We start from the raw sequence: 20,506 nt of genomic DNA, 5'->3' as shown, positions 1-20,506 counted from the left end.
TTAAAACTATACAGGTTCCCAACTGCACACAATCAGAATTGATGCCTCCACCATTGCCAGGTCAAGAATATATTACACACCCAATTTCTTACATTTTTAACCAATTATCTGTTTGACTTTTGAACTTTAACCTCATAACCCCTAAATCTAATCAGATCACAGTCACCTCAATATGCATACATTAGCCAAGTTTGACGTTGAACCCTCAAATGACTTATCATGAGAACAAGATATTTCCAGGTATACATGTAAATGGCCTGTGACCTATGACCGTTGACCCCAGTAATGTCATTCTTATATGCATACTTAGAACAAATTTTAAATTTATCTGTCAATATTTTTTCTGTTATCACAAGAACAATGACAGATTCCACAGAGGCACGAAATATGGTTCCACTGAGCAATTACCTGGAAGGCATTATTCAGCCATAGATATCTTAATACCTTAATAGTGATAGGTTCATTTCTATTCTTTGCATTTTTGATTATTTGTCTTTCAATTTAAACCCCACAAACAAGAACTTCTCAATTATAACTTCTGTAGAGTTACCAACGTCCTTCAATATTTGTAGATAAGGCCAAGGACCGCAAGGTGCTTGGCATCCTGACAAATTCAAAGGTCGATAGAACTTAAAATTGTCTTTGGTTACATCCTCACAGGAGCATTTCATGAAGAGTTATAGGATGAAATGTCACCAATAAATGCTACAGGCTACTGAAAATCCTTGCATCTGATTGGCTGTGCTCATATTTGTCAGTGAAATTCACCAACAAAACTCTTCAAGAAAAGCCCCCTGCTGTTCATATCTCTTCATTTGAAAGACATTGTCACTTGGCATCACATTACCACAATATGCCAAGTTTATGATGCTTTTTAAATGCATTTGGAAGTGTTGTATAGACCCCATCCCATCTACTTTCTAGAACTTGTTTCCCTTACACCAGTTTAGGAAACCAGTTTATAAGATCGCTTTGGTAGCATCCTCATTCTGACTGACCTGGTTTCCAGGACCATTCCACATCTAGTGGTCTTATTACCATGAGATGCGTAGTAGAGAGAGTGCAACCATTGTGTGTCGGGTGATATGAGGTGGTTTCAGACCGTCTCAAAGTTTGTCAATTCCAGGTATTTTGGCAGTGTGAAAGCAAATAGCGCGTAATCTCCCAAAAAGAAAATACCCATAAATAGTAAGTAGATGTCAAAATTACAAGAACATTCGCAGGATTTTTCCAAGATTGTAGGTATTTTGACAGGGTGAAAGCAAATTACAGGAACTTTTAGCCAAGTGTGTAGTTGCGCGCAGGCGCCATAGGTGGCTGCTGAGCTAGTGATTTGAATCACGCGCCTTGCTTGCTTATCAGACCATACTGCGCATGTTTGCAACTTCAGAAACTTATCCCAAAGGGTACGTTTCAGGGCAATGTGAATGCAAAAATAATTAACAGTATTTTATTTTAGCCTACAAAAGTTCTTGTAATTTAACAGGGATTCTTGTGATCGTTTGAAACCACCTATGGTGTAAATAAGCAAGAATCCGATGACTGGGCCTGGGAAATACTATATATGTATAGGGCGTATTTGTCAAGCCCATAGAGTGGGTATGATTATCGTTTTGCTGCAACATATTCAATGAAAAAACATTTTTGCTGCATATTAAGTTTGAATAAAAATATGGTGCAGTCATATTAAGATACAAATTCCAAAGTGATCTCATAATGTAAGTTTTGTTACTTAACATACAAACAAAACACTATGAAAACAGTCTTTAAAAAAATAAAAGTAAAAGAACAAGTGTAGACATGGCCTTTATGAATATTGATAAGGACTTTAGCCACTGTATTGTGAGACAGAGGTCTGACATGAAAGAAACGCAGTAACCCAATTTTGCAATCGTTCTTTTTTTTCTATACACTTGCAGTTGCATGCTTTAAAATGTACGCACTTCACAATATTTCCTACCTTTTTTCATTTCAATCAACATAGAAACGGCTTGTCAAAGGTCACATTTTCCTCTTGATAAAATTCATATTCCATACTGTAATCTTGGAGAAGAAAATAACTCACTCAGCAGACAACATTGTTTCCTTGCTGTTTTTTAACAATCCCCCCCCTCAATTATTTTCATAAATCTATCATCACATATAAGGATAATGTCAAAGTTTACAACATTACCCATTATTACAAGTTTAATGAAATATCAACATCTCCAAATGAACATATACACTTTTGATCAAGAGCCTTGAAACTCAATCAAATACTTTAGAGCTTGTTTTAAGTACAGTGTTCATTTAACTGTACTCTTTAAAACTCCACAAGAAAAACTTAAACAAAATTTGCAATTTAAAAAGTTAATTTAAATGAATCCTTGTCTACTTTGGTTAGTAAAAATCCTACAAATAGGACTGATAAACCATTCTCTGACGTAGGGTTTACAGTGTCGGCTTAAAAAGCATGTGGTTGGATCTACATGCACCACAATAATATCCAAGTCCTTTGGAAGCGCATAGAGACATTATTCATAATCGTGATATGCGCTATACAAGAACTGTTTATTATTATTATATAATTAGACAATTTTCATCAGTAATGCAATTAAGAAAGGGATTGTACCAATCTCTCTAAAATTCTACAGTTTGAAGATTACATTTTTTTAAATAATTCTATGGTATAACAATTTGTACAAAGTTGAATTCATTGCAAGCAATTTGGACATTATAAGAAAAATACTGTTTAAGTTAGAGCTTACAATGACTTTCCTCAATAAATTCTAAATATTTGATAGTAAGAACAAGAATGTGAGATGAAAACATTTAAAAATAGAATGTATTTCAGGTTGATTCTTGGAGTTCAACAAGTGACCCAGATTTGTAACTTCCTTAGGGAGTATTAACAGTTAACATCTTTAAAAAAAAGCATATTGATAAATGGAATATTTGATTTCATTCCAACATTCACACGAATTCAAGCCACTTCAGAAAAAATAACAGAATGGATGGCCATTAAACTATTGAATAATAGACAATAAATCATGACCTATCACTGCATTTACAAATGTATGATTTGTAATGGCTTTAAAGCTATGCTACACAATGTTGATAAACAGGTTGCAGAAACAACTGTTGAAATTACAACAAACATACATCATAGCTTTTTAACCATCCTCTATAAATTTAGAATTGAACTCAAAAGACTCAACCTACCGAAATTAAGCATACGTTCCAATTGGGGTAACAATAAAAATAAAATCAAGTAAATAAGAATAGGCAAACTCTCACAATGTGATTGTAGAAGTGCGATATATGATTTTGCTTAAAAAAGAGACACTTAAATGTGAAATAGGATGTGGATTCCATCCATCGATGGGTTCTTTTCCAAATAATGACATATACATGTATTACATTACCGACAGTTGTAGCTCGAGCTGACCAAGGTATGAATATATCTATATATATACGAGGAAATTTGGATACCAATATTCATAAGAAACCCATGAAAGCAGTGTGCTTGGTATTTAGTTGGGTCACCCAGAAAATATAAATAAGAAAAAATGATGGAAAACATAACATAATTGTACACGTATGGAATACTAAAAGGAAAAGAAATCCAAGAATAAGAATGATATTGATAATATTGATATTGATATTCAGTCCAGATTTCATTCTTTTACATCAGCAAGATGATGGTATGTGAGAACTTGCCAGAGTAGCCATGATATGGTAAGCATTATCCATTATATTCTGCGATTTTCCTTCCTACCACTGCTAACTCTGAAACAGTAGAGTCTGGATTTGGTTTAGTCAAGGTGGCTTTATCATTAAAGAGGCATTAAAGTTCAACTGAAGAAATGTTGTTAAAAATACCATAAAATATAATATAAAATATTGGTAAAGGTTTGAGGAAAATCCATCAAAGATTATAAAAGTTCTTAGAAGTTTTTGATTTGTGAAGTCATATATGAGCAGCTTCCCCATACGTTATGTAAGTATTAATATAAAATGCTTCAATTTCAATTTTTTTATGGTTTGTGATGACCAACAAAGTTTTTCTTTCAGGAGAGGGTGGGAATAATTAGTATGTTAATATAAAGACGGTACAAAAAAAACATTTTCACTATTTTGAGAAAATAACATTTAATTGATTTTTTTAACTATACGATACATGGGGAATTCTAATAACTTTTTACCTTCGATAGATTTTCTCAACCCTTCACCAATACTTTTTTAATATCTAATATTTTTCAGCTATTATTACAATAAACTTTTGTTGTAGTGAACTTTCCCTTTAAGGTTGAAAAAGAAGGTCATTCTAGCAACTTCCTTGGTTAATGATTGGGATTAGGATGATAAAGTTAAAAAAATATATATATATTTAGATATCATCCTTTGAAATATTACTTCCAAACCATCTTTGGCAAGTGAATCATAAGAAAAACCCTATATAAGGTCAAAATATAGGCATCATAAAATCCTGATTTTTGACACCGAACACTATAATGAGTCATTGTCTGTAAAATAGGATGAAAAAGATATTCTTGAAACAGCCTCTTTTGTCTCTAAGATTACATTACCAAAGGGAATTTAAAGGGGCTATTTATGTTTAAAAATCAATCACGGCTGCCTCTTTTGCAGACAAAGTGTAAAAAAAGACAAATGTTTGTCCCTCCTTTTCCTGCCCCCTTTATCTGATTTACTGCCCATTGTCTTCGACCCTTAAAACAGGAGGTCACAAATTCTCTTTGGAAATGAAATATTACTGGTTCTGTGTCCGCTGTGCTTCTGATGTTTCAAAAGGGATTTGTTTAATTGACATTAGTATTGCACTAGAATCATGATTTTCAAATGACCTAGTTCAAGCCAGCAATATTTGGTCAGTCACAAAAATAACGGGTCTTTCAAAAACACTAAGCATTTTGAAAATGACTTACAAGATGAATGCATATCCCAAGATGCATGGTTAAAAAATAAATATCTTGCAGCAGCAGAGAAAAAATACATGAATTCATTATTGATGGAATGAAAGTTTCTTTATTTTGTAGTTCTAAAAATATGTATACTTGTAGATATGGCAATGGCAGGCTCAAGCTTCTTATTTGAAGACGGTGAAGAATATTAAGGACATTATAATAAAACAAATACTAAAGTAAAGATGAGATTTCCTATACATCTTCATTTAATCAAAACACCAATAACCAAAGAAAGTTTTGATAAACTGTGTCTGGTAAGTAAGGTAAAGTGATTATGTTGAAAATGGTCCCATCATGGATCTGTAACACAAAGATTAGATTTGAACTCCATTGAAGGGGAAGTTCACCCTGACAAAAAGTTTATTTTAAAAATAACAGAAAAATAATTTTTTTTAATTGCCCATGGTTTGAGAAAAATCCTTCAAAGAATACAAAATTTATTAGAATTTGAATTATTTGATTAGTGACGTCATATGTGACCAGCTATGGTAAAAAATCAAAGATATGTCATTTTCTCAAAAAGTTGAAAATAGTTTTTAGTGTACCTTCAATATATCAATAGACAAATTATTTCACATCTGTTCCAAAGAAGAAAACAAAAATAAGTAATCACGAACCATTACAAAATTTAAATTTATGCAGTTGATATTACATAATATATGGGGCAGCAGCTCGTTTATGATGTCACAAATTCCAAACTTCAAATTCTAATAACTTTCTTAATCTTTAATGGATTTTACTCAAACCTTCACCAATATTTTTTGTTACTTTTTCTGCTGTTTTTACAACAATCTTAACTTTATTTCAGGGTGCACTTCCCCTAAAAAAAACAGTGATGTGCATTCTAGCTCATTTTCAGATGTGCATTTCTTCAAAAACACTCACCAAAAACCTGCATCAGAATTACTCTTTCATATTTGCAATCCATTACAAACCCAGGATAGAAAATGAAAACAGCCAGTAAAAAGAATTGATCAGGAGACATTGGATCAAATTTTTAGAAATACTTCCAAATTTGAGAAATTCAATCATAAATTGGTATTTTTAACTGCAACTCAACTTTCAATATCAATTCAAAGTAACAATTTAATTTACATCTTTCAAATCTAACAAGGAAATTGAATTAATATTATATCACTGGCATTACAGGAACACTCTTTTCTTCTTTGCAATAAAACTGTCCAGCTAATACCACCTTTTCTGCCTATAACAACCTTTGTTTATGCCTGACAAAATAGATTCCCTTGTATCTACTGTATATAAAGTATATAACCATCTTCTATATATATGCAACAATTGGCATCTTTTCATATTTCATTTCAGTGAAATATAAAGACCTTGGAAACAATACAGATCAAATAGCAACATTCCTTCCAATTTCGCTACTAAAACACATCTCTAAACTAGGGCTGGGTTATGTTTGTAAAACAATGCCACTGTAATTCCCCTCAGTCTTTAACATTCCAAGGTCAAAAATAGAAAGTGAATTACATTACAATTTTACACTAATGGCAAGGAAGAAAACACCAACTGACTTGGACCTGATATTTTTATTAATTTCCCATTCATTCCAAATGGAAAACGTGAGGGAATTTTAACAATAGGAAACTGTCTTGCATTCTTTTGTAACCACCCTGGGAAATGCCCAGTGATACAAATACATGTACCTAGTTGTAGTAGGCCCGCCTTCATCAGTCTCATTTTTCAAATTAACATCCCACTATTTCCAAGCAGGCAAACTATTCAATAAATGGAATGAACAGGCTATTAGTATCATCTTGATACTACATGTACAATCTTAAGTCAACTCGTGTCCATTTGGAACTGAAGGTGTGCTGAGTTAGGACTAAGGATAACTCATTCATACAATATATTTTAACCTATCAACTACTGAATTCTGTAATTCAAATAGAAAATTTACAGAGATCCCCAAGTTCTAGCAAGCAATGAGTTAAAATATAAAGAGGCCAAAGTGTGCATGTTCCATAGGGTGACTGATCCTGCCCATGACACCCCCCCCCCCCCCTTTGATAGCCATTTAAGAAAATCTTTCTTTGTGGAAAATATTGTGTATATATGCAAGTGAAGACCTCTTTCCTAAGTTACATAAAACATTAGAAAGTGAAGACTTTTTTTGGCCTGTCAAAACTTTTCTGAACCAAAATGCCCCACTTTCGGAAAATCCAAGATCCGCCCGTTTCCATAGCCCAAAGACAAGCTCCACATGAGGTTTCCTGAATCTCAAGATTAAAGATTAAGAGGGCTAAAATCAGACTTAAACTTTGGGATTGAGCAAAATCAGACTGATGAGGAAAACGTTCCTTGGCTTTTGTTTTAGGATAATTCCCATTCTCTACAAGGTGCAGGTAGGCTAAGCATCTGTGGGAAAGGAGAAAATCTGAGAGGCGAAAATGAATTATGATATATCTCCTTTACTTTGATTGGTTCTTTCTACACTCCAACACCCCACCCCCCCCCCCCCCGCCCCTCTATCTGTTAAACTCTTTATAGACATCACATTGAAGATAGAACATTCAGATAAGTGCTGTTCTGTATGCTGATGATGGCATTTGGGTGGCGTGGTGTCTCAAACAGCATTTGAATGATGGAATTTACATGATAACATTTAAATGATTCCATTAGAACTTATATTTCAATTGCATGGGAAATGAATGGCATTTGAATGTCTGTTTTGCCTAACTGCATTTTAAATCAGTATTTGAATGATATGATTTGAATTGCAGAATTTGAATGATGGAAATTTAATGAAGATATATATTTTCATTACATCTTACACAATGGAACTGCAATTGCTATATTGAAATGAATGTAATATCAATAAACAGCATTTAAAAGAAGAAGAAATTAAATAAAATCATTCTATTGTGCTTTTTGTTTAGAAGACTAATCTGGAAAAATTATAAAAATCAGGGGTCTCCATCTGAAAGAACAAAAAAGTATTTTTTGTTCTTTTGCTATCTGACCTCCTTTCGCAACAGTTGATCTTGTCATGACGTCAATAATCAAAAAGCACAATTAAATGATAAAGAAATGAAATCCTTAGTATGATCGTTCCAAGAATTTGGCTAAATTTACTTATGCAATTCTACAGAACAAATAACAATAAGATGAATGGCAGGGATTCAAGTCCCCCAGAATGAAGAAAATAATAACAAATCCAATATCTACCAATCCATCAATTAGTTATCAAGGTCAGGAGGAAAACAGATGTCATAACAATGATCCCAGTTGGTCTTTTACTCTGCCAAGTTTGAGGAAATTATTTTTATACCAGAAGCTAATCGTCAACTAAAAGTAAAAGCTTAAGGGGCGATCACGCATCACTGATCTGGACGGTGGTTTACAAAAGGTTTGCCCCCGAAGTTGGATGCAATCAGAGCTTTTTATTACAGGGCTAGGCAAATTTGATTTCAGTTGGTTACACTGTTCCACAATATGTTTGAATTTGTACGGGCCAAACAAAGCAAAACCTGCCTTGATCTAACCCATTGGAAACAATTTGGCCAAACTCTATTATAAAGGGCTCTCACTGCATCCAACTTCAGGGGCAAACAACCATGAATCTGCCATCCTGACGTGCAATGTGTGGTCACCCCTTCTGGCCTTACTCCACAAAAGAACATTGTATTAAGTAACACAAAAGTTGTTTATAATTATCATTAATATTTTCAAAGGACCACTGATGAAATGAATTCTAAACCATGATGATTTTTACTTTTGAGTTTTGAGGAGAGTGTTCTGAGGCTAATCAAAGAAGATCATACTCCATATCAATAAACATGACACTTTTTTCATAGGGCAAGGGCCTGATATTTAGTATTAAGTAATGTGAACACTACATGGCAACTTTGCCATAATAATCAACACTTTGATTGTGGGCAACAACGGAAAGACAAGACATGGATCATGAAGAGCATGGGGGAAAAATCTTGTTTTTTTTGTTTTCATTTTGCTGTATCTCCAATCATTACTTCTTCTAGCATTCTTTATAATACCATTTTTGACAGACAAAAACTGTTAACTCATTACATACAAATTTTTAAAAACTTTCCATTAATTTTTTTATTTGTTAATTTGCATATTTCAATATCTTGAGCATTTAATTAAGTTAGAAAATGTGATATATAAATCTGATATAATATCAATGATAATAAACATTCACTATGTGATAATCTTCTAATGTTTACATATTTTAGGTTATAAATGGCCCCCTAACACAGCAGTATTCAGATTACTGATGGGGCTACCCTGTTGAATAAATATGAAATAAATGAAAAATGAATAAATCATTACAAGCGAGTTCTTAACTTTAAACCAAAATCTTCTCAAAAAATGTAGGAGTCTCAACATCCTCAAGGTCAAATATACAGAGAGAAAGAAAACCTCATTCAAGGTTTATTATTTCAGAGGGAAAAAAAAGAGGTATTCTCCCAGCTATTTTTGTCTCGTCTGCGGTTTCTGCGGTTTTGGGGCGTTGCGTGAGCTCCCATTTAGAACCCTGCTGGGTGATCCCAGCATCTAAGATACCATTCTCTTGTTCTTTCCATCAGACTTATTGCTCTCTATTGTTTTCATCCAGAATGGTTGGACCATGGAGCTATAGCTCTATGGTTGGACATACCAATCAAATTACCCATCTTGTAATAGACCCCACATCTGTTGTGCAAGTCATCATTTGATTCAAATATGCCAGAGTGAGAGAGAGAGGGGTATGATTGCTTGGATATGACAGATTGCAGAGCAATGATCAGACCTCTTTATTCATTTATTATTCAATATTCACTGTTTACGCTGTATTACAGCTTAATCAAATGCCAAGTTCACCCCATGAAAAAGTTGATATTAATTTTTTTTTTTTTTAAGTCAGACACATTTTTTTTTCTCTTTTCAAAGAAAGACTTTATTCACTTTTTCTCCATAAATCATATAATTAAATCCAATATGCATGTAATACATATCAAATATATTATACATGCATAGAAAACCAGAAATTCAAATAAATTTGATGTGCCTGGACCCATCAATATCTGCAATAAACAAGGTTACCAATGAAAATTTCATTGATATAGAATGTGAAATAAGAAAGTTGTGACATTTAAAAAAAATTGCTTATTTTTATTAAACATTTATGTGCACAGCCTGTATGCAAATGAGGGAACTTATGGTGTGACACACTCATAATTTCTTAAGTATTTATCATATAATATATGAAATATCTATATTTTCCAAATTTTACAATGTGATTAAAATTCAATAAGAGTTTCCTCATTGTCAAATCTGCAAAACAAATGCATACACCCACTAACCCACTCACACATGTACACACATACACACCTTTTCACTCCCTCCCTCAATCTATCATTTTCTATACATTCTCTCCCAAATCCCCTTCTTCATTTTGCACTGTTCTCTATAAAGCAGACTTATTTCTTCTCCACACCCTTCTTTTTAAATATCTCGACCCCTCCCATCTCCCTCTTTTCCTCCTTCTTTCCCTCTTTTCCTCCTTCTCTCCCTCTTTCCTCCTTCTCTCCCTCTTCTCCTCCTTCTCTCCCTCTTTTCATCCTTCTCTTCCTCTTTTCCTCCTTCTCTTCCTCTTTTCCTCCTCTCCCTCTTTTCCTCCTTCTCTTCCTATTTTCCTCCTTCTCTTCCTCTTTTCCTCCTTCTCTCCCTCTTCTCCTCCTTCTCTCCCCCTATTCCTCATTCTCTCCCCCTTTTCCTCCACCTCTCCCTCTTTTCCTCCTTTTATCCCTCTCTCTCCTTCCACTCTCTCCCTTTCCCATCTCTCTCTCTCTATTCATCCCTTTCTCCTTATCTCTCTCTCCCTCGCTGTCTCTCTCTGTGAAGTAAAAATGTGGTACTTACAGAAAGGGTGAATGAGACTGTTGAATTTATTTCAACATAATGAGGATGGCTGAGCAGAAAAGGACTCTCCGAGACATTATTCGGTAGATAAACTATCCCTTTATCCACTGCAAGAAAAAGTGTGAGGAAAAAAAATATAAGAAAAAGGACGATACAATGCCGACAGTAATGGATAGAGATTTTTCATGCTTTAGCACTGCCTTAAAACAGCCACATTATTTTCATAGCTATCATTTCTTTTTCATAGCAGACTTGTTTTAAACAATCAAATGCGAATTCTCAATTGAAACCTGAAATTCAAAATTGATGCAATATGTTGAAAAGTAGCAGTGCACCATACATCAAAGCAAATAAAATACTAAATATGAAAAGAAGTAATTCTCACCTAGATTAGAAGCGATAACAGAGCTATTATCAGTGATCTCATCACGTTCTATGATGAAGACTCCACTTGATGTTGTAATGTTCATCTCATCTTGGATCCACTGATACAGGAGATCATCTCTTCTGTTTAGTTCTCCTGAAATTAGATTTTTTTTTAAATATGCGATTAGTCATGTTATAACATAGTTTCTGGTCGGTCACATATGCCCCCCTTGCCAGTGGGCAATTCGTTATATGCCCACGACTATTGACAATTTCTGCCCTTTTTTTGTTAAAAATTTCCACCATCACTGCCACTGTCACACAGAGTTGCATGTAGTTAGCATAATAATGATATCGACATGCATGAATGCACCAAGTGCATCGGATATATATGTATATAATTTTGGACTACCTTGTGACATACCAACGACTGAGCTGCATGACTGCAATGAATGCTCACTTATAAATCATTCATTAGGTTCCAATAATTTTTGTGTTTTCTCTCCATTCCCACTGTCATCTATAATTTTTTTTTTATTCTTGCAAATTCAACAGTAGAAGGGAAAAATGCATGAAAGCATGTAATTATTCTGCAAGACATGTTTTTAGACAAGATTTATCAGTGCACTAAAATGATCTAAATGAGAAATGAAATGAAAATAAGATATCATTTTGCCTTTGAAGGGCAGCATAGATGTGACACGAAAAGTTTGAGGGTTTTTTACTTACCATCGAAAGTTGCAATAACAGCAACTTTACCAAGAGACAGTGGTAACAGACTGACTGTAAAGTTGTTGATGGGCTCTTGAACCAATAGTGTAGCTTCTGTGGATGCTTCAGAAACATTGTTGTAGGCTGTGATGTTCAAGTAGTGCAATCCAGTGCCCGAAAGAAGAGTGGTGATGACAAACATCCCATCCGCATGCAGTTCCGACTGCAGTAATTCATCTTTCCCATTCTCGTTTATGATAAACTTCACATGAGAGCCACGTATCACTCTGAGGGTTATTCGTGATGTCTGATTCAAGGTAGTTGGATGGACGGACTGAGATGAAAGACCAACGATTGGTTCCTGGACTATGATCAGTTGGTCAAGTCTTTGGGTCACCGCACTGACCAGATTTGATGCAGTGACACTAATGTTGTAATTGCCAACTTCTGCGAAGGTGTGATTGACTATGCTGAATACCACAAGACCTGATGCATCTTGTTGTCCCATGTCGCTAAATGTGCTTCCATTATCAAAGTTCCAATGGAATGTGGGGTCTGTACCGCTTTCAGTAGATGCTTCTAGTGTTACAATCTGATCAACAGGGACCACAAATCCCTGATCTATATCTGAGATGGTCACTTGCGTGATTGCTCTCTGAACTCGAACAACCTTCAGAGCTGATGCTTGGCTCACCAAGTTCCTCACAGTCACTTGCACCACGTATTGACCTTCAAAATCAAACACCTGGATGATGCTTCCATTCTGTGTGGTGTCGGCAGTAATTGTTCCATTGCCAAGTTTAACTCTCCATTCGTAAGTCATATTGTAAGTTTTAAATGGAACGACTGCGATGATAGAATCCTCCGATCCCAGAGGGTACGAACTTGATGATTCCAACTCAACATACTCTATGGACCGCTGCACAACAATGGCTTCCGAGAGTTCAGCCAGATAGGCAGTTCTGTTGCTTTGGATGAGCGTCTTTGGACCATAGCTCCCTGAGGCAGCATACTTGTGGCTGAAGGAGACAATGAGTTGACATCCATCTCCATAGCTCGCTGTGAGGTACATATTGGCAGGGTTAGCTGATCCACCACTGATAAATGTCTCATTGACATCGCGAAGGGACTGGTTGTAAACAGTCCCATCGTCAAAGTCTAGGGACAGAACAGCTTGCTCGCGATCTGCTGTCTCCATTTTCAGGCTGAAGATCAGGCTCGTGTTTGGGGTTGTGAAGTGAGATCCTTCAACCAAAGATAGGCTCAAGTTGTTGATACCTCTGTTCATTACAATCTAATTGAATAAAAAGAAATTTTGAAAATTTGTAACATTCAAGTTTTAATCATTCTAAAAAATGAGTAGGAATTACTTTTAGCATCACTTTCTTAACCCATTGCCTGCTTGAATCTAGATAATCCATGTAGAAAACTTAAAGGACTTACAGGACTTGGCAGTAAATAATACCAGGCAAATTTATGTGCAGATCTTGCAACCATCCATGCAAAGGGTCAAAACTCTCACTACTATAACAATTATTATCATCATCACAATTATTATTATTATATTATCATCATCATAACCACAATCATCATATTTCATCATTCTCATCACATCATTATCATCATCCTAATCTATACATCATCATTATCATCATCAACATATTCATCATCATTATTTCTTTCTTTTTAAATCATATAATTCATGTCATGAACCATGTCTTGCTTTTGATATAGATGGAAATTGTACCACTTAATGATCGAACAAAAAGCACCTACCACATGAAGAGTTTTCTGAGCACTTCCAAGTTCATTTGAAGCATTGACAGTCACTGTAAAAAGTCCTTCCTGATTAAATATATGAGCCTGGAAAAACAAAATATGAAAATTAAATTTTGCCACACAAGCATTTTCTGTTCACAGAGCTTCTTAAATACATTAAATGCAGACAAAATGTTTATTAAAACCTGCAGTTTCGACAGGAAATGGCCACAGACAGTGTTCTATGTTTTACTGTCAGGAAACGATTCACAATGTATGTTATGTAATCATTTTTTATTTTGCTAATTTCATCTTGTATCTGATACATTTTTGTTGAAATAAGCTAATTAGCTCTTATTCTATTTTATATCATTTCCTTTCTCATAAGCCAGGGCAAACATCCAAGCATTTTTTATCTCAAGCCCTAGCAACCAACCGGCCGATGAAAACAATGCACTAGCAACCCGTACAGCAGCGCAGCGTTTTGGCAAGCCTACAATGCATAATATACAAACATAGCGTTCATACTTTGCGCTGAACGTCGTGATAATCGAGTTTACCCATTTCGTTATCTGGAAGTTTACATATCTTTCTGAAATTTTTAGTGCTGTTTCATTGTGTTTCTTATACTTTGTTTTCATCGCACTAAGGGCAGTGCTGTCGTCGTTAAGCAGATGTGACGTCACTCCGCCCACGCCTATTGGACTTTGTCAGTTGTGATTTAAAACATTTTCTTTTACTTGATGGTTACAATAAAATTTGAAAAAAAGGACTGAATGAATGTGTGGGCATTAGGGTGGAATATTTCTCAGACAGAAAAATGACATAGAATTATAAATATACAAGAAAGGTCCCTCTATCAACTATGATAATCATGCTTTTTTTTGTAAAATAGAACAGAAATATTACACCCACACAGAAAATGCAGATAAAAAGAAGATACTAAGGGTCACTGTGCCAAAGTTTAAGATTGGACCATGAAATTATCTGTAGCTGTTGACAGCAGCATCTTCTTTCAAGTAATCTATAAAATTCTGAGGAATGTCGGCAAATTCTCCCATCTTTCATTAAGCAGGTTTGTTCATTTCTAAAATGGCTGTTTCTTTTGAAGCAAAACTGAGTTTATCTTCGGGGGCTGTCAATAAATCTCTTCCTCAGAGTATTTCTCTTCGAGGAATCAATTGTCAACATAACTCATCTGATTGTCTGTTCTTCTAGGTGGTGAAAGGTCATTTAGAAAAAGATGAAAATCTTCTCCCCGTTTCCATTCAGAAAACTGAAGATTAAAGGCCGTACTCAAAAGAAAACACTAGCTCTACATCAATGTAATGTAAATATTTTTACATGATCCCATGAAAATCTTCCCAAGAAACCATTATATAAATAGTTGTTCCACACAATGCCATGAAAACAAAATCTAATTCAAAGACCAATTAAATTTCAATGATGGAGATTTCATAGAGAGTTCTGATTACCTTCTGACAAAACTTACATTGTAACTAATGAAATAAGTAATCATATAACTTTTCTAATTACATAATTTAATTTTACGTCTTCCAGCATTTGAGTTCCAGGGTGGTCTTTAAACTCACTTCTGTGTGGTGGTGTGCAGACATACAAATAACCCACCCACACTAAATGTCAAAGCCACCCTCTTCTTATCTCCATCTTGACCTGAAAACTATAAGAACAAGCCAATTTGTATACAGTGTGTCCAGAAAAAGTGAACCGGCATTGCATTTTCAGCAAATATGCAAATTTATCAGTATTTTATTTACATTAATATGAATTCGGCTCAGTTATCTTCCTTATTATTATTCTAAATGAAAGTGTAAGTAGATGAGCAAAAATAGTTTGAATATTCCTAGTAAATTTATAAAGCTGGGCAGAAAAAACTGGTCAAGATTAGTAAGGATGCAATAATTGAGTGTAAGAAATTGATGGCACATTAGCATTTTTGAATGCTCCATGTTACTGTATTCTATAAGATCTTTGTTCCTATATTTTACTAAATCTCTGTACAATGTATGAGAGTGAATGCAGATTCAAAAATTAGTTTCTGCACAATCATTTCTGACATGACTCAGATTTTATCATTTGTATTCTGCCGTGCATTAACATTTCAGTTAGCATATTTTGTCTCAAATGAAAGTAGAGATTTCCCTCTTCAATTCAATCTCAAATTTAGAAAAATATATATATATTAGACTGAAAGCTTTATTTGCTCATGTTAAGAGTACAATTCTTTAAAATTTGAATGTTTTACAATTGCTTGTTTAATTTTCGATACATAGTAGCACATCTTACTCCTGTAGATATGTTTGGAATTAAAAATTGAAGAGCTCATTTCCACAGTGTACTGCCTACTTTCTTAAAAACAGGCCTACCACTTATAATTTTTTTTTTTTTTTTTTTTTGCTCGACTAAGGCATACTAAAAATCATTTTAACATTGCTTTTAAGTCAAACATTGTCCTGTCCTTGAGATTATGTTTTAATCTGAACTTTTATCTAGTGGCGGCATCATTCACAAAATATGAAGAAGTGATGAATGGGATGTTTGGATGAGATATCCTCCAGACAATTCCTACCAATCGTCATATATCATCGAAGATCTGATATCATCAATCTTTTAGTAATGACTGTGTTCTCATGGAACTATTGTAATTCTAACGTCAAGTCTTAGGAACTTAAAGGACAAGTCCACCCCAACAAAAAGTTGATTTGAATAAAAAGAGAAAAATCCAACAAGCATAACACTGAAATTTTCATCAAAATCGGATGTAAAATAAGAAAGTTATGACATTTTAAAGTTTCGCTTAATTTCACAAAACAGTTATATGCACATCCTGGCTGGTATGCAAATGAGGAGACTATGACGTCATCCACTTACTATTTATTTTGTATTTTATTATATGAAATATGAAATATTCTAATTTTCTCCTCATTGTCAAGTGATACAACGATTAATTCCTCCCAGATCATGTTGAATTAGCATTGTTTAATACTATATGGTTCAGTCAAGTTGGTCCTTATTGTCAAATCTATACAAAATTAAATATTGTATAATTCAAACAATAAAAAACAAAAGAAATAGTGAGTGATGGACATCATCGACTGTCTCATTTGAGTTGTGCATATCACTGTTTTGTGAAAAATAAGCGAAATTTTAAACTGTCATTACTTTCTTATTTTACATCTGATTTTGATGAAATTTTCAGCACTATGCTAATTTGATTTTTCTCTATTTATTCAAGTCAGCATTTTCCTGGGGTGGACTTGACCTTTAAGTATTTAAAACATTGATCTACAACATGTGTAATTACAGTTTAGAATTTTAAGAGTTTAGAGTTCACCAATATAACTGTCAGATTTGTATAACATTAAACTTGAACAAAATTCTGATTAAGGTTTTTGTATTTTAGACAATTCTACTTATAAACTTACCAAATGGTTCATAATCTTTTATTTCAAAATTACCAATGAACCTCAACTGATTACATAATATGCTACTTTTGCTACTTCTCTGAGACTTGGGGTCTGCATCAATATTTTGGCAAATCAGTGTGATTTGTGTTCCTCTTTTTTCTGAAAGGGAAAATTAGTACATTTCCAATATGACAGTAAATGATATGATAGTTATGAGAGGAGTTCACCCTGATGAAAAGTCTGTTGTAAAAAATATCATAAAAATGTTGTTGAAGGTTTCACCGTTTGACAAAAATCTATCCAAGATTAAGAAAGTTATTAGAATTTTACATTTTTGATTTGTAACGTCATATACAAGCAGCTGCTCCATAGGTTATTGAATGAAAAATGCAAAAGTTTCATTTTTCAATATTTCATGATGACTTTTTTTTTCTTTCACGAACAGGTGTGAAATAAACTGTCTGTTGATATACTGAAAAACATTTTACCTTTTTCTTAAAATGACATTTCATTGATTTTTTTACAACACATTACTGTATGCGTGGAAGCTGCTCGCATATGAAGTCACAAATCAAAACATTGAAAGTCTAATATCTTTTTAAATCTTTGATGGATTTTCCTCAAACCTTCACCAATATTTTATTTTTTTCTGGTACTTTTACAATAAACTTTTCATCAAGGTGGACTTCTCCTTTGAGACTGATGAGATCAATCACAACCTTTTATAAGTTGAGGCCCTGATCAGCAAAAGAAATCATGATCATTGTTTCAAAACCAGGGCACATACGGACAGACGTAGTGGAGTTCAATCAAAAGCAGAACGCCTCCCATGCATTGTCCACAAGTTACCCTCTCATACGTTAAATTAGCCACAAAGGAATGGTTTAACTGTCACCTGCTGATACACCAACATCTAAAACTGTTAAACTGATAAGCAGATAAAAATGGGTTATTAGTTCTCACTATAATTGCAGCCCACGCAGAGGCCGCGCTACAGGAGGGGGAGTGCATCGGTTTGGCACCCCACACCATGGTTCTTTTAGAAAAGAAAAAATACATGTAGTTTTAAAAGAAGAAAAAGGGGGAAGATAAAGAAGGAAAGGGTGAAGAAAAGGGGAGCACGGAAAAAAAGAATTTTTAAGAGATTTGTAGGTCAATTAACTCTGTATTATTCCTGTAATTCAATTGGGAAATAAAATAGGTCATGTCCCCCCCCCCATCAAAAGACCAGTGGCACCACCCCTAACCCTAGGAATGCCTTTATACGATAGAGATTGGATTGACGACAGTTTAATGGTGTCAGCACATTGTTTGCATCTTATGATTTTTTTGTCTGTTTGTATATATATCCATCTCATGAATTTTATATGACCCCTATAAAATAACATTATTGTAGTTCTTAAGGAACAAGTGTGTATTTATTGGACAATCTGGGATTCTTTTGTAAGCTGAGGTTTCAATAACAATACAAAAATGTAGGTCACTCGCAGACCTCCAACATCCATCGCTGAGGGAGAATATTGTTTGTGAAAAGATTATCCAATAAATAATCATGAAACTCATAGGCCTAGTTATTAAAAGTATAAAGTATGACTTGTTCCCAGGGGGGCCACTTCCATTGACGAGTGGATACCAGGCGCGACCAAAGAAACACATAAAGGGGATCTCTTTTACACGATTGGGCGTGTTCCGTATGTTACGTATGTAACGTAATAAGGGTGTCAAAAACACTAAAATACTGAAAAAAGGGTTTATATTTCGCTGGGAAAGCTACAGGTTTATGGTCAAATTTGCAAGGGTAAAAAGACTAAAATGCTTTATAGGATGTACTTTTTGCCCCCAAAATACATGTTTAGGATCCGATTTGAGCTAGGTGTGGGAAAGACCCAAGGTAATTACATGTAAAGCCGACGTCCCTGATCACGTCCATGCTATAACAATTAAAATATCCCTTTACTTGTTTAGGGGGTCAATTCAGGGAATACTTGTCAAGGGTACCATTTTGTTTCCAATAATTGTTAAGGGGTGCATTTTCAGAATATGGAAAATACTTGTTTAGGGTGCTTTTCAAAACCCTATGGTCGCGCCTGGTATCCACTGATCAATGGAAGTGCCCCCACCCCCGGGACTTGTCAGCATTTTAAAGATATCTGATTTAGGTTTCTATGATAAAATTTCACTGGACACCATTGTTCTAACTTCTAAGTAAGTGGTGCTGTGTAGCAGGTGGTTCACTTTAACTCCAATAAGCAATTTGTGAGTGTATGCCCATATCAGGTGTTATTTTAGCACTAGATGGTGCTGATGTACCAGTGGCTTTTGGTCTGACTGGTGTTCAAATTGCATCATGCCTGGTGAGGCCATCTTACATACCCGGTACATGAAAGCACCTGGTGTTCTTTTAGCACTCCTGGGCCCCGTCTTACAAAGAGTTAATTTGATCAAATCAATTGTCACTCTATGGAAATCCATCAATGTCATAATTTTTTTTTTATACAGGAAATTGCAAAATGTCCTTTGTAAACAAAGAACACACTAAATTATCAAGAAATCAAAGTTTTTTAACATACATGCATTTTTCTATGTTGACTTTGCTGGCTTTCCATAGTTGCAATTGATTGGATCAATGGCAACTCTTTGTAAGATGGGCCTTGGTTTTACAGGGGTTTTTTCCCCTCTTGTTATGAGATAGGCCTATACAAAATTATTGTATAACATCATTAAAAAAAAAGACTTGATTGCTTTTTCATTTTATCCTCTAAAGGGAAGTGTCCTGGGCGTAATGTATAGTATCATTTCCTTAAATGTGCAGATTTGTCATTAACATGATAAATAAAACATAAAATATGCATCTGTTCAGTTAGAATTATTTCCAAAGAAAAGTCATTTTCAGACTTTTAATTGAATTTACTTATTATGTGTGATGAGGAATGTTTTTTCAATAAAAACAAAACAGATTATGAGACTCAAAAACCTCACCATGTGCACTGTGCTGATCATGCAAATGAACCAAGAGCATTTTTGTACAAAACAATGGTGTTCAGAAATGCATGATACTAGAGAAACATCATGGTACCATTTGACAACCAGATTCCCAGCACCACAGTGTACAAACACTCAGATTTTGTGCCCTTTCATCATAATCGATTACCATGACGATAATCAGGGCTATTTTACAAACTGCATTTGCAAAAATTATGGAAATAATGAAGGCAGTTATTATTCCAGGGCTCACACTATTATGATCAGGACTATTTGAGGATGAATAAATGAAAATGGTATTAACCATATTGTAAAACGCATGGTCTGGCATATTCTCACTTTTTTTTAATGACGCCATAATATCCTGGGGCCACTTCTAACTTTCAAGATACCATAATGCAGACGATAGGC

At 34.4% G+C, this 20,506-nt stretch overlaps 1 protein-coding gene across 1 annotated transcript in view; it reads right to left on the bottom strand.

Moving 5' to 3' along the window:
* The window catches only part of LOC129274293 (polycystin-1-like protein 1), an 81,425-nt gene that overhangs the window by 45,683 nt on the left and 15,236 nt on the right, over positions 1 to 20,506 (bottom strand). Inside the window, exons 7-10 of the mRNA XM_064108487.1 lie at positions 13,704 to 13,790; positions 11,946 to 13,221; positions 11,236 to 11,370; positions 10,851 to 10,957 (exon numbers count right to left, since the gene is read on the bottom strand). Of these exons, the coding sequence (XP_063964557.1) occupies positions 10,851 to 10,957; positions 11,236 to 11,370; positions 11,946 to 13,221; positions 13,704 to 13,790 (1,605 nt within the window). The remainder of the gene's footprint in view (positions 1 to 10,850; positions 10,958 to 11,235; positions 11,371 to 11,945; positions 13,222 to 13,703; positions 13,791 to 20,506) is intronic.

The sequence above is a fragment of the Lytechinus pictus genome, chromosome 13 (genome assembly GCF_037042905.1).
Source record: "Lytechinus pictus isolate F3 Inbred chromosome 13, Lp3.0, whole genome shotgun sequence".
Lineage (NCBI taxonomy): Eukaryota > Metazoa > Echinodermata > Echinoidea > Temnopleuroida > Toxopneustidae > Lytechinus > Lytechinus pictus.
Note: the sequence above shows the minus strand (reverse complement) of the source record. Positions and strands in the feature narration are given on the sequence as shown.